Here is a 15,232-nt window from a genome sequence, read left to right as displayed (position 1 = left end):
TTACACTAAACACATATCACCGAAAGGCCTGAACTAAATTCAGAAAAATGCGAGCACCGGTGTGTATAGTACTTGAATCCTGATGGTTTAGTGAGAATAGGGTTTTCTATTTTATTTCATTTTTGAGAGAAAGAATAGGGTTTTGTAGAATGTGAATCTCTGCCGCATTGGTTCACAAGAGGTCGCTGGCCGGTTCGTCAGGCTTGGCTACCGACCACTATTCTGACAGTTAGGCCCATTTCCAAATTTTGGCTCAGCTTTCCTATCCTTCTCAGTTTCGTCTTTTTTTTTACTGATGAAAAAAGGTTTCGTCTATATTAGCATCTTTAAAAGACTGAGCCGGCACATCATCTTGAGAATACGCCTTCGTAGTCGACGATGACGTCTCCTTACACTAAACACATATCACCGAAAGGCCTGAACTAAATTCAGAAAAATGCGAGCACCGGTGTGTATAGTACTTGAATCCTGATGGTTTAGTGAGAATAGGGTTTTCTATTTTATTTCATTTTTGAGAGAAAGAATAGGGTTTTGTAGAATGTGAATCTCTGCCGCATTGGTTCACAAGAGGTCGCTGGCCGGTTCGTCAGGCTTGGCTACCGACCACTATTCTGACAGTTAGGCCCATTTCCAAATTTTGGCTCAGCTTTCCTATCCTCCTCAGTTTCGTCTTTTTTTTTACTGATGAAAAAAGGTTTCGTCGTTTTGCTTAGAAAAAGTAAATCGATTCTCCTGGAACACGTACGCGTGCACACTCCGGGGAGAGGTCGAAACGTCGGCAATAGAAAGCCGTATCGATCTGAAGCCCTTCACATTTCCCACTCGCAGAGTGAGACGGGACAGGAAACGAGGGGCTGCGTTCCTCTGCGCGCCCGACACGTTTCGTCGCCGACCATGAAAGTGCAGAGGGAGCTGGCAACCAGACGCAAAATCCAAACGTTGCTTCGCCCCACGCAACACCTCCGTCGCGCGCCCAAGAGGCAGCCGGCTCCTGCTCCTTCGCCTGCGTGCCACCATAAATATCCTTTCGCCCACCTCCGCCATCCTTCTCCGGAGGATCGATGGCGGACGCTCCGTTCCTCATCAAGACATCGGCACAGCACAGCCAGAGCCCGGGGAAACATCAGCAACAAGAACTAATTCATGTATGTACTCTCGAGGTTTCCGCTGCACGGGGTTTATATTATATCTATACGCCGTACGCATCCATTGCCTGCTGCTGCTGCTGCTTGCAACTCCATTGCCAGCTTATTCTGGGCATTTTTCTCAAGCGTTGTCAGCCTGCCTGAATCTCAGGAGCGGCCGGTGCCGGGCAATCCAAGAAATAGATCCGTCTCCACATCCACCACGTCCTGGCTCTGCTCCGCCAAGGTCGCCGGAGCAGGGGGCGCCGCCAAGGTCGCCGGAGCAGGGGGCGCCGCCAACGCAAGGTGCTGTTCCTTCTGGCACTGCACAGGTTAACCAGGGTAGCAGATCAGAGACGCATCATTTATAGGACGGGTGATCTCTGCTGGGATGCACATAGGATATCACATGAGTCATGAGGAACGCGTTCAGGGTAATGGTAAGTTTGGCCGTTTCATTCCACCAGGCAGTGATTTCAGTGCCCATCCATCTTTACCTGGCTATATAGTTCTTCATTGTCCTGCCGCAACTTTGTCTCCTGCTCCATGTCCATGTGACAAATCAACAACGCCATGTAAGGAACACAACACATGCTCTCTCTTGTTTCAGGTTTGCTGGGGTAGCGACGTTACCTTCTGCCTCAACGTAGAGAGCTGCTCTTCAAACCGCCGAGTCTGCCATGAAAGACAATTAAGCACCATTACATGGTTGTGTAATCTTATGCGCACAGATAGTATATTTTTACTACTCTTTCATACTGTGCTAACCTTCACTGCCCTGATGCCTAGAAGGCTTTTTTCAATTTTGAGCTCCAAGCTTTGCAGTTCTTCAATAGAGCATTCTTCCAAATTTTGACCCAAAAGTTTGCTGCATCTCAGTGATACCAGATGGTGACAACTCAGTTTTGGCTAGTTACATGGATAGCAGTCTCTTGGAAAGCCCAAGTGGTTACCTTTTGCAGGCTTCAAGAGCATCAAGCTTCTTTGACAAGCCCTCAGCATCAGCTTTTATTTTCTGCAGTTGAGGTCAAAAGGATAATACCTGAACTAAGTTAGTACTATGTATTATCAAACATGAAATAACTGCTAGAACGTACTATCGTATCATCTGCTTTTAAATGTCAGCTATACTAATTGAACTGTGCTGCTTTAGTCCATGATGGTTTTCACATTTCAGTAGCACCATCATCAGCTGGGAAATGGTTGCAAACCAAATCAAGCATTGCAAACGTAGGCTTCTCAGTGCTGCGTTGCTGACTAGTTTAATCTCTCAGTTAATACACCATATCTCACCATTTAGCTACATAAGTATCTCCAAATTGAAATTATGTAACCAAATGTGAAGTAAGCACATCAAGCAGAACTATGTACCTCTATATCTTGCTGTACCGTCTGTCTGCTGATATTATCCTTTGTGACTGTCTTATAACGTTCAATTGTGTTCTTCATGCTGAATTGGAATTTAAAATGTAAAATGTAAAATGTAAAGTATATATGATATAGTAACAACAGTTAATTTAGACAAGCACAAGGCATTAAATATGTAATACTGACATAAAAAATGATGTGTGTTTCCCTTCATTGGTGTCATAAATATAGATAAAGTAAAGGACGCGTGAAACCGTTCTACACCTCATGAGGGGTTTTCACCTTATCTATCTTGCTGTGATGATCTTGATAGAAATACAATACAGTACTTATGAAAAACAGAGTTGAACATCAACTATTTATCTACCTACGATTATCTTTTGGATATATGCAATAAGTTGGTACCCCTATATAATACCTAGTAGCCTAGAACTTGTGTAGAATTAAGTGTATGTCTTGACAAAAACACAACGACTGTGTTATATCTTAATTCAAACCTCATGGGCTTATGATTCACTAAACTTATTTGTGGACCTTCTCTTTGAGTGAGTATTCAAAATAATGTTAGTCTGTTTGATTTGCATTCTTCAGCAAACATTGTGTACCTGTCCAACTGCCGGTAAGCCAGTCCAGTCGTTGGACAAATGAGAAAAGGTAGTGCAATTGTACAACACGACGGCCTTGATTGCAAAGGTATACTTTAGGGCTAGTCAGTTGTCAATTCCAGAATAATTTACCACCCGCAAAAAAAAAATCCAGAATAATTTACTTATCCCACTATACATAGTAGAGTCGTTCCTGTAGGACCAATACTTCTATCGAGTAGTGTGATGCACCCTTAGCCCAGCCTCAACACTATGGTTTTGGTCGTCCCTGGTAAAATTTTCCAGTGTAAATTTCTGAAAACGATAATGTTCTACAGAATTCAGTTTGAATTGCAGAAAATTCACCACATTTTAAGGCCTCATGTTCTTTCAAAATAACAAATCTGCCACACAATTATGTCCTTGCAGGAAATACGAAAATATTTTACATAGTTGTGGTTTGGTCATAATTCTTACAATAAAACCTATATGGTTTGGAAAATCAAAATTAAACTTTAATCCTACAAAAAAAGGAAAATTTTACCATAGTAGCAAGAAACTAAAAAAATATACAACATAGCTGTGATTTGATCATAGTGCTCACAATAAAACTGTAGGTCAAAGTCAAAATTAAAATTTAGTCTTGCAAAAAAGAAAAAAATTGACATAGTATGAGCATTGGTTTTGCCACAATTTTAAGCTTGAATCTTTAGGTTTGTTTCCAATGCGTAGTTGTAGTAGAAGAAATTGCACTTAAACACTCTAAACTGTCACCGCTTTCTCACTTAGCCCCTTAACTTATTTTATCTCATCTAACCGTTCATGACTTGTCTCCATAGTCACATTGCTCAAGTGTGCAACATCATGGTGTGGTGAAACCAGTAGGAGTATCAAGTTGTATTACTCAAAGTCATCGCCAATGATGATCATTTCATCAACATCGAGAAGAGCCCAACCATGGGAGGAAAGGCGGAAAAAGAGCGGAAGTTCATGATTGCTCTTTGAAAAACTAGTAGCAGTGATCGCTAAGGAGAAGAGGTCAACTCAGGAACGAGGAACTTGCTTAAGGCCATATTTAAGGCGACGAAGACAACGCATCACGGCATTAGGAAATACGTAGGTGGTGGATGCATGTAGACCTACTCATGCAACTCAACGTTAAGAAAGACATTATTGGCATCATGTTGAGGGGCAGACTAGTGGCAAACGTAAGCCACAACGAGAAGGGTACAAAAATAGTGTTCATGTGAATCGCATGAGCAAATGTCTCATTTTAGTCATGACCATGCACCTACTGCACCTACTGAAAGTCATGAACCATAAAATGAGCCTTGTATAGCTCAAGAGAACCGCTAGAGTGAATCTTAATCTTGTAGACCCACTCACTAGTGTTGGGCAGAACATGAGGAAGGGAAACAAGATCCCCACATGCCAGTGTTTTCAAGCAGGAATCTCCTCTACCAACATATGAGGCCATTCGGGAGGAATAACATCACCATAAGAAAACTTGGCTTGAGATGAGCGATGACAGAAAAACTGTAGCAATCAACGACCAAAAGCGGGCGTGAGGGCATGGAAACCATGGGTAGGAGGCGGCGGTGCATCACCGGCAGAGGATGATGAAGCAGTCAAGGAAGATAGCTCATCAGCAGAAGATGGCTTATCTGAGAAGGCGATATGTCAGAGAGGAGAGGAAGGCGTGTCAGGAGAAAATTGAGGCAACAAGCAAACAACGGTCCTAGTGAAGAATAGGAGGGGGACCACCAGGGAAGAGTCAAGAGACATATGAGCTAGGGAAGCCTTAAGTGACAAACAAAATGGGGATGTCGGCGGGTCAACAGAAGTACGTGCATACACAGTGGGGTGGATGGATCAAGGCAATACAGTAGCTACAGGTGTGTCAAGAAAAGCCAAGAAAGAAATATCATCATAGAGGAGGCCGAAGGAGAAGGGGACACTGGTAGAAAGTGTTGAAGTGTATATGTGGATTGCCTAGCCTTTTTGTCAGTTTAGACTTTTGGTTCCGTTGGCTAGTGCATGAAGCTTAACATGGTATCAGAGCCCAAGGCCTTTGAGTTCAAGTCCCGACTTTTAGAATGTATCCAAAAATTGTTCTTCCCTCCTTTGTGTCCATGTATTGGTCTCTTGAGCCATATACTTCTGAGCCTATCCACGTGTTGACTTTCCGCGTCACAAGTGAAAGGGGGTGTTTAAGTGTGTATGTGAATTGCCTAGCCCTGTCCACCAGTTCAAACTTTTGGTTGCATTGCATAGTCCATGAAGCTCAACAAAAAGAACACTCATCAGAAGCCACTCACCAAAAAACCAGTAGCGAGCCTACAGGGGCAGAAGCGCTCGAACCAGGCATGAGGGGTTGTCCATATAGTTAGCGACAACAATGGTGGACCATGCCATTAGTAATAGAATACCATGGTGGTGGCTGCATGTAGATTTCTTGACGCAACTTAGAACTAGGAAAGGCATTGTTGACATAAGCTTAGATGCAAACCAGTGGCAGACAAAAGCCATAGCGAGAAGGGTGCAAATAGTGGCCATGTGGTCAATTTGGAGGAAATGTCCCATCGTAATCACGACCATACTCATGCAGAAAGCCATATGCCACAAAATCTCCTAATATCTATTTGACAAACTTAACACAATTGACCCGAAGGGTCATTATCGACTTGTGCGGCCATAGTAGGATTAAGGTCACAAGGAGCGGAACAAGGCATTATGTTTATAGATAGCCATTACTCACATGAAATGTGCTTCACTCAAGATACCTAGTGTCTCACACATTGAGGCCTACCAATTCACACCTAGTTCTATCTACTCTATGTGCAGCAAGGGGGTTAGATGTTTCCAAGCAAATCGATGGATTGGACACCTCCAATCCCAAAATTTCATAACATATATCAACCTCAACCTAGAACCAACAATTACTTAGGTATTAATTGCATTACAAGGGTCTCAAGCTTACAACCCATCATAGAGGCCATGATGATGTCGGTGGCATGCGATGAAGGTGGTGGCGCTGACCATATGGTCATGCCCGATGTTTATGACAACCTCCTCTCTTAGTTTTTTCTCCTTGTTCCTCCTTCAAGGACGTAAATGGATGTTGGAGATGGATGGTGAGACACAACCCCGAAATTCCTTTGGATGTGATTCAGAGGGGGATAATGAGTTGCTCCTTGGATTAGGATTAGTTATCACTTGGAGACGGTCTAAAGAACAAGTCAATCCACTTCATAGTTGATCCTCCTCCCCTCTTTTGATCGAAAGGTTGGAAGGTGAATAGAACTCTCCCAATTTCTTCATTAACTTGTCAATAATCGAAGAAAACAAACCATGCCCAAATAGGTGCTAAAATGGAAAAGTTATGGCAAATTCCATGACTTCAATGTGTGTAACACGATCGTGGATATGACCTTGGTCGTACCGTAGGTTGGCTTCATAGTGTGGGGTTTAGTATTTCATGGCCAATTGCAAATGCATTCTGATGAAGGTGATCTTGGACTCCTTGGATTGATATGACGAGCCTCATAATTTCCATGTGGTAGATATCTAGTATTGCATTTGGTGATCATAAGTTCAATAGAAATTATCTCAATTTGGTGTCACTTGTTGTGACAAGTCCATGGGAGATAAAGTCCACCAAACTACCAAACATGAAGGAAACATACTAAAAAAAATAGGTCCGTAATTTGGTTGTTTGAACCTTAGTAACAAGAAAGAAAGCAGGTACAATGCCATTGTTGCAAGGCTATGTCGCCACCACTTGTTGCCCAGTTATTTTGTATGGTATACTAACTAGATCGAGTTTGCTGCCTTTATATGCATGCATATGTGTGTCCTTTGTCTCTAGAGCGCACTTTCGAACGAGATTCTCTGTTCGCCTCGCCCTACCTCTTGTGGCTTCTACTCCACTGACGCCTTGGGCATTTGCCAAGATGCTTCCCAGGTTGACAGAGATGGTGCCAAGGCTATTGTTGATGTTGTTATTGCCCTTCCGATATACCGTGAGATGGCAGCCTACACTCAAGTGGTTTGAAGATGATGCTTGTGTTGCTTTTGTTCTTAATTAGTTCTAGTGTTCTACCTCAATTTATCTTGAGTTTATGGATCTCAATACTGTTTTTCAAGATATGGACCCATCTTTAATAGCGCTACCAGCCCTCTAGTGATGTTGTATACCTGTCTGTGGTCTGACATGAGCATGCTCTTCAGCAGGGTGACTTCATTGTTGATGACTTTTACGCACATAGTTCTGCTACCTGGCACCACCTCAGTTCTCTTTGCACTACTCCTTGTTTTCTTGCCAGTGTTGGCAGGTTGTGCGGTCAGACTAGTTTCAGCGTGTCTACGAGTTATTGTCTCGACTCTGCAAGGAGTTTGAGCTGCAGTGTGCACATCTTTTAGCTTGTGGTCGTGTTTGTCTTATGGAGGCGCTTTCTTAGATACATGTCGAGGGACTGGGATTCATGGTGTTGGTTTACTTGAGGTTCTATCTCTGCTTGCTGCTCAATCCCCTGCTACGCCATTTGTTGCACTGAATCTTTCTCGCTCCAGTGCTCCGTCATGCCTCTACACTCCTCCTGGTGGTGAGGGTTGCTTTGATCCTCACTATGGCTACTGCAAGGATGGTCATCCCGTGTCATTACTTCTAAGCAGCATATGTGTAACAAGGGGCGCACATCTTCTTCTGGGACTCGTGCTTTTACTTCGACATCCTTAGCCACCACTTTGACTGAGCAATTTATTGTGAGGCTTAAGTGTCTGCTTGCCGCTTTAGGTTCTTCAACCGGTGTTGCGGGTTCTATGACTGATGCTTCTAGCATTGAGCGACCACCGCCTACACAGTCAGGTACATCCGTGTGGGTTCTAGACTCTAGAGCATCCTTTCACATGTCTTCTAATTCTTCCACCTTGTCCTCTCTAAGATCTCTCAATTTTCATGTTCATGTTCTCACAGCTGATGGTACTGCTTTTTATGTCTCTAGTCGAGGCACTCTTACTAGTTCTTCTTTTTCTGTGCCCGATGTAGCTCATTTTCCTCGACTTACCATGAACCTGTTTTCCGCTGGTCAACTTACTGACTCTGGTTATCACTTCATTCTTGACATTGATTCTTGTTATGTTCAGGATCATCACATGCACACCCTGGTTGGGAATGGATCTCGTTGCTATGCCCTCAGGGTCTTAGAGAGTTAGACTGGCTTCACGTTCCTTTTATTGCCACCACTATCGCCAGTTACTACATCTGTCACACCAGCTACCGACTCTTTCCAGCAGTGGTACCATTGACTTGGATATCTGTATGGTCCTCTTTTGTCATCTTTAGTTCGTAGAAGTCTTCTGGGTCTATCTCAGGAGATGTCTCTTTAGAGTGTCAGGGTTGTAGGCTTGGCAAACGGATTCAGTTACCTTGTCATACTAGTGAGTCAATGCCTCAGTGCCCTTTTGAATTGGTTAATTTAGATGTATGTGGTCTGGCTCCATTCACTTCGAAAGAGGGCCAACAATACTATATTATTTTTATAGATAATTTCTCTCGCTACACTTGGTTTTATTTTAGGTATTCTCGCAGTGAGGTTCTCTCTCTATATATAAGTGTTTTGTTGCCATGGACCACACTATCTATGCTTATTTGCGTGTTTAGTGTTGACTTTATTGGACAGTATATCTCTTGGAGTTGTGTGGTGTCCTCGCTAAGCATGGTACACTTGCCTAGTTCTCTTGTCTTGGTACTCGCACTCAGAATGGTGTGGATGAGCGCAAGCATCACCTATTCTTGAGAAGGATTGTGTGAGATGATAGCGCCTCTCTTCCACTTCCTTTTGGGTTGAGGCCATTCCCGCTTCCACCAATCTCATCAACATTCAGCCCTCAGTTGCTCTGCAGAGTGGCATTCCTTTCAAGTGCCTTTTTTATTGTTTTTCTGATTATTCGGTGCTTCGTTTGTTTGGTTATGTTTGCTATGCCTTCTTGCCCCCATGAACACACCGAATTGACTGCTCAGTCTGTCGAATGTGTCTTCTTAGGACACAATTATGACCATAAGGGCTACCGTTGTTGGGACCCGGTCAATCATAGGATGCGTATTTCTCAAGATGTGAATTTTGATGATTTTCTTCTCTTTTACCCAAACCCATGTTCCTCGACCTTTTCGGTGGAGGATATCTCTTCCACTTCCTTTTGGGTTCAGGCCATTCCCGCTTCCACCAATCTCATCAACATTCAGCCCTCAGTTGCTCTGCAGGGTGGCATTCCTTTCAAGTGCCTTTTTATTGTTTTTCTGATTATTCGGTGCTTCGTTTGTTTGGTTATGTTTGCTATGCCTTCTTGCCCCCATGAACACACCGAATTGACTGCTCAGTCTGTCGAATGTGTCTTCTTAGGACACAATTATGACCATAAGGGCTACCGTTGTTGGGACCCGGTCAATCATAGGATGCGTATTTCTCAAGATGTGAATTTTGATGATTTTCTTCTCTTTTACCCAAACCCATGTTCCTCGACCTTTTCGGTGAAGGATATCTCTTTCCTCACTTTGCCCCACCATCCTACTCCTACTCATTTCACTATTGCAGATCCGACACCGCCATCTCCTAGGGTTTCCTCTTCTTCCTTGTCGCATGATTCTGCACCTTCATCTCCGGTGGATTCTCTGTCTCCATCACCCGAGTCTACTCTGGTGGCCCCTCCACAATTTTTTCCCTCTTTTCCTCACTATTATAGTTGTCATCTACGTGTAGTGGATCAGTCTACTGGTGTGCCATCTACATCTTCTCAGCCGACTTATGGTCTTTGTGATTGGTCTCGCCCTACCATTGACTCCTATGGTTTTTCTGTTGTAGTTGTTCTTGAGCCAACTTCTTATCATGATGATGTTCATCCTGAATGGCAGCTTGCGATGGCAGAGGAGATTGCTGTCTTGAGCACACTAACACGTGGAATCTTGTTTCTCTTTCTCCCCATGTGTGCCCTATCACTTGTAAGTGGGTCTACAAGGTTAAGACTAACTCTGATAATTCTCTTGAGCGCTACAAAGTTCGTCTTGTGGCTTGTGGCTTTTAGCACGAGCATAGTCGTGATTAAGATGAGACTTTTGCTCATGTGGACAATATGACAACTGTCCAGACACTTCTTGTTGTGGCCTCTGTTTGCCATTTGTTTGTAGCTTAGCGTGATGTTAAGAACAAATTTCTTAATGGTGAGTTGTGTGAGGATGTTTACATACAATCACCGCATGGGTATTATGTTCCTGATGGCATGGTATCCAATCTTCCTCGCTCTCAATGTGGCCTTAAGCAAGCCCCTTGTGCTTGGTTTGAATTTCGCCTCGATGGTGACTACAACTACTCTGTTGACGACAGCTCATGATCCTATAATGTTTGTCCACTTTTCTGCTCATGGTCGGACTCTTCTACATATTGATGACATGATCATCACTGGTGATGACCGTGAGTACATTACCTTTGTGAAGACACGTCTTAGACTACCCATAGTGGAAATAACATAGGTATTAACATCACATATATCTAGATAAAATTGATGATGTGGCAAGCAATAAATGAAGAAAGAGAGACATGTGGTAACATAGCTAGTTACTACTAGTATGAGTAACATCACACATATCAAGGTAAGATGAGTCTATAGACTAATAAATGAAGTGTTGCATGTTACCACACATATGTTACTCCCCACTATAGAGGTAGTAACATAGAGTAGTAACATCGGCATGTTACTACTCTATGTTACTACCCATTATGGCTAGTCTTAGGGAGCACTTTATTATGTTCGATCCCTCTTCACTACTTTCTTGGGATTGAGTTTTGCTCTACCTGTCCCATGAAAAGTATATTCAGGATCTCCTCACTCTTGATTCTCTTACAGATGAGTGTATTGTTGAGAATCCCATGGAGCTCAATGTTCACCTCTGCTTCTAATGGTGACCCCTGTCTAATCCAACATGTTATCGTCATTTTGTTGGGAGACTTGTCTATCTAGCTGTTACTCATCCGGATATCTCCTATCATATCCATATTTTGAGTCGGTTCTTTACTCCCATTATTCGCATTCTACTATATCTTTGTGGCAGCAATTATCACCATCTTTTCTTCCCCGCTCAAGTTTGTTACAACTTCAGGCCTACTTATCATGTTTTTCTCAATGGTTATATTATGTTTTTTCTGTTACTACACCTGCCCCCCTGTTGTCAGACAATACATGTGATTTCAGTATTACACACGACCCTGTGAAGCATGAGCTCATTGAGCATATTGGTGTTGATGCTTTTCTTCGTGCAGTGTGGTGTGTAGGATTTGGTAATTGCTCTTCAGTATGTGCCTTCCATGTTACATTGGGCGAATGTCTTTACGAAGGCCCAGACTAGAACAACACAGTTTTTATCTCTCGAAACTACTGGTGTGGATCCACCCTGAGTTTGAGGGGGCAGGGTGTTCATTGTGTCTATTTGTCGTGTAATATCACCATTGCATAAGTGCTTTCCTGCTTATTTACCACACATGTACATGTATGTATATTGTCCCATGGACACTTGGAAATACAAGTAGCATATTTCCTAACATGATCCAGTTTAAGGAACAACCTCTCTATTTCCAATGCGCAAAAGCAAAAGTTTTTTTTTGTTATTGCATGCAATCAGCACCGGCAGAAAATTTGTATATTTCTACACTTACAAAATTCAGAACATGTATTGTGCTTCAAATGAAAAGAATAAATCTACTATCTAGATTAGCCCATAATTGGTTCTTTTGTGACCTACGGCTGGGGACTGCAAAATCTGCCCCATGACTAATTTAGTTTTCAGTTGTCACCCTACGACCATGATCTGCCTTATCTGAATAATAGTGGACGCCCTACAATCATAGTGATTGTTTGCCTTGATTTTGGTATGGCTGTTACCTACGGACAAAACCATAAAATATCTGCTAATAAAAAAATTGTGAGTTAATTTATCTAAGAAAGCTGCATAATTTAATTAGAAACCATATTGTGGAAGCCTGGCAAGTTTAGTCTTGACTCGGCTTATGACAGGAAGCTATTGTTTCCTGCATACGACACTAACACCTTATATGTCAAAGAAGCACATTTTTCTCGCAAAAAAAGCACATATTCACGACAAGTTCACTGCCCCAAAACTTTAATTAATTTGTATTTGTTGCACCAAAATCCAAACAACATTTTCAGTCCCTTTAAGCTGTTGTGCCATTTTTTGCAGTGTTCTTCTACTTTAATACAAAATGACACGTTTGGGGGAGGAAAAAAACTGAATCTGCTCACAACTCCAATTCTTAGTAAATTAAAGGCTGATTTTTGTTTTGTTTAATTTTTAAAACAAAACCAGTCAATTTATTAAAAGGAAACCACCAGACACACGCACTGCAGAGCCTAGGGCTAAAACGTGGGTGGCAGGCTGGGCGGCCGTGCGCCACTGGGTAACTGGTTGATGTCGAGTTTCATTTTTAGTTTTATTTTGGGGGCAAATGTTCTGTTTAACTTCTGCTCCATGGTGTAAACTGTTTAAACTAGAGTGAACAACGGAAAAATAAATGCTGGTGCGCCAGTTCCACAGCAAACTGAGTAACTGACCATGAGTAGAAAAAAGTACTCGCCATACAGTTCAAGTACACCATATCGCATGCACCGGTTTCGTTTCTGAACAGAAAATTAGCTCTAGCAGCAACGACAAAGCATGTATAGCGTCCGGTAATTCTAGCCTGGCCCATAGTAGTACTACTCCCTTTCATCCCTAATTCTTCTATTGGTTAGTACGTCCATATTGATAAAAAATTAGGCCAATAGGCAATAGGGCATTGAGTGGGCTACATGTGCTAATCGTCCTTCCATCCTGAAGGCACTTTAAAGTTTAGCCCAATTCGCAGCGATAGCAGGACGTACGGAACAGGAATTTATCAGTTTATAAAAATCGCGCTCGCTGCAACCGAGGCAAGATTCTCGCAGCGATATGCAGGAGGAGTGGGGAAACTTGGAGCCATGGGCCAAGTGGATGGATGGGAACGGCGCATCACGGGCGGAGGAGACTACTGGAGCAGAGGGGCTTCCGCCCCCCATTGGGCAGTGGCCGGCGAGCTGCGTGCGCCTGCGCCGCTACAGGAGTTGGCGCAGGGGGGCACGCGAAGATCCGTCGGATTTCTCGCAGCGAGAGAGTAAACTAGTGGGATTCCCACGCGCATTCCGGCCCCAACCAGGAAACAAGCAGCAATTATAGTAAACAAAGACAAGGCGAATTAACTAGTAGCGTAATCGGGAGGGGGAGCGGGAGCGGGTTACCTGGAGCTGGCGAATTCGTAGAGCCTGCCGCGGGGGGAGAAGACGACGAGGGCGACCTCGGCGTCGCAGAGGACGGAGAGCTCGAAGGCCTTCTTCAGCAGGCCGCCGCGGCGCTTGGAGAAGGTCACCTGCCGGCTCGTCGGGTTCTCTATCCGCTTCATCTGCGTCTTCCCCCGCACCATTTTCGCTCCTCTTCTCTTCTCTCCTCTCCTCCCACCACAAATCCGATCGAAAACCCAACCAAACCAGAAAAATCTCCCTCCTCCGATCAGCCGGCCTGCGGAACGAACACAAGAGGAGGAGAGGGGGAGATGATTAAATTAAAAGGTGGGTACTGTTATCCCAATTGGGGCGGCGAGGAGAGGGCGAAAAGTGGAAAACCCCAGCCCACCCACGCGAGGAGGAAGGGGATCTGGCCAGGACGGCAAGGGGAGACTGACCAAAAATGGCAAGCGCGGTGAGGTCGCTGCGGTGTAGGGTTCGGCCGTAGCTGGCTGCTGCTCCCTCCTCGCCCACCCACCCGACCTCGCCCTCCTTCCCCTCCTCCTCCACTTTGGCTTTCCTTTTCGGTCCCTGGCTGGCTGACGGCGTTGCCGCGACGCCGTCACCACTCACCAGTGGCCGGTGGGGAGGCACCGGGGCAAGGCAACAAGAGGAAAGAGGAAAGGAAATTTTGTGTGCTGATAGTGGCCTAGTGGGGTGGGGCGGGGCGCTCGGGTCGGTGGAGGAGCTGCCGTTTTATGGAGATCCTGGGCTGGGCAACAAACGGCAAAAATTTCCGTTGGGGGAAAAAGAGGATTTATCCCCGGCCCGGCGTCCATTGGCTGACCCTTTCCTGGACGGGAAAATAAAGGCGGTCAGGCGGGCGCTTATTGTTTTTGCGGTGAACCACCCTGGCCTGGTGCACGCACTATTGTAGGAGTATTTGGGCGCTGCGGTGGGTGGTGAATCAATTCCCTGCAGGGCGGACTACAAATTCGACAGCCATTCAATGTACCTGGGATTAGGGTTACGGTTCGTACAGTTTCATTTTAAGAATCCACCCGAAAAGAACATTTGCTTAATTAGGGGTGCACATCACACGATCTATGACGATGTTTAAGGCGTAATTGTACGTTGTGGTCCTATGATCTGGACCTAGGATCTGATCCGCCCCCAATGACCTCGCCTGCGATGCGCCAAGTGGGTAGTATCGTAAGTTAGTGATCCTAACATGGGAAAATACAAAGAAGAACCTGGGTACCGGTGCAGGCTATATTGTCGTCATAAACTTTTCTTTTTTGTGCTGAAGTCAAAATGAATCATTTCTTATCCAAACTTTTTATACGAGTAGAATACGTAATCATGTTTGATTCCAAAAAAGATTTATAATTTTTTGAACCTTTTTTGAATTATTAAATTTTTTGGCGCATATAGGATGCGCTAGAACCCGAGAGCACCAAGTTTCCGTCCTCCTAGCATCATATTATTTTCATAGTGCATAGTATCATAAGTTAGTACAGTACTATCTTAGATGACATCATTTATTATTTTAGATGACTCATATTAATACATTACAAACTAATTGCACATGCGTTGCGACGGGACATTGCATATTCTATTGGGTCAATGCCAATCGAGGCTGACATAAATCTTACGCCCACCATCTTGTAGATTTTGATAAAATTTGATTGGAGTATGGGTAGGGAAAGACAATAAAAGTTTTGATTTATGTGAGGTTTGGTAAGATTTGATTTGATTTGGGTATGGATAGAGAAAGACATGTTTTTTTAGCTGAGGTTTTGATTAGACTAGATTTAATTTGATTGAGTTGATGCATGACATGAAGGGGGGCAT

At 43.8% G+C, this 15,232-nt stretch overlaps 1 protein-coding gene across 3 annotated transcripts; it reads right to left on the bottom strand.

Annotated features, from left to right (window-relative positions):
• Positions 1–1,108: 1,108 nt before the first annotated feature.
• LOC119304135 (MADS-box transcription factor 50-like) lies at positions 1,109–14,113 on the bottom strand. 3 transcript variants are annotated; one of them, XM_037581298.1, is made up of 8 exons: positions 13,837–14,113; positions 13,397–13,673; positions 2,496–2,574; positions 2,078–2,139; positions 1,893–1,992; positions 1,758–1,799; positions 1,622–1,663; positions 1,109–1,448 (listed from the first exon to the last, which is right to left on the bottom strand). In XM_037581298.1, exons 2-8 carry the CDS (start codon positions 13,576–13,578, stop codon positions 1,293–1,295), a joined length of 663 nt encoding a protein of 220 aa, XP_037437195.1. In that variant the 5' UTR covers positions 13,579–13,673; positions 13,837–14,113; the 3' UTR covers positions 1,109–1,292. The 3 variants fall into 3 exon arrangements, with proteins under 3 accessions (XP_037437195.1, XP_037437197.1, XP_037437196.1); XM_037581300.1 differs by having other exon boundaries at positions 13,792–13,851; XM_037581299.1 differs by lacking the exon at positions 13,837–14,113 and having other exon boundaries at positions 13,397–13,785.
• Between the last annotated feature and the right edge of the window lie 1,119 nt (positions 14,114–15,232).

Source organism: Triticum dicoccoides, chromosome 5A (genome assembly GCF_002162155.2).
Source record: "Triticum dicoccoides isolate Atlit2015 ecotype Zavitan chromosome 5A, WEW_v2.0, whole genome shotgun sequence".
NCBI classification, from domain to species: domain Eukaryota; kingdom Viridiplantae; phylum Streptophyta; class Magnoliopsida; order Poales; family Poaceae; genus Triticum; species Triticum dicoccoides.
The sequence above is the reverse complement of the archived record's forward strand: the minus strand, read 5'-3'. Positions and strand labels throughout refer to the sequence as shown.

Excerpts from the sequence above, each read along its gene's own strand:
- LOC119304135 (XM_037581298.1), bottom strand. The coding sequence starts at position 13,578 with ATGGTGCGGGGGAAGACGCAGATGAAGCGGATAGAGAACCCGACGAGC. Across the intron at positions 1,993-2,077 it reads GCTCTTGAAGCCTGCAAAAG|CAAACTTTTGGGTCAAAATT; the intron begins GTAACCACTTGG and ends ACTGAGATGCAG. Across the intron at positions 1,449-1,621 it reads ATGAAGAACTATATAGCCAG|TGCCAGAAGGAACAGCACCT; the intron begins GTAAAGATGGAT and ends TAACCTGTGCAG.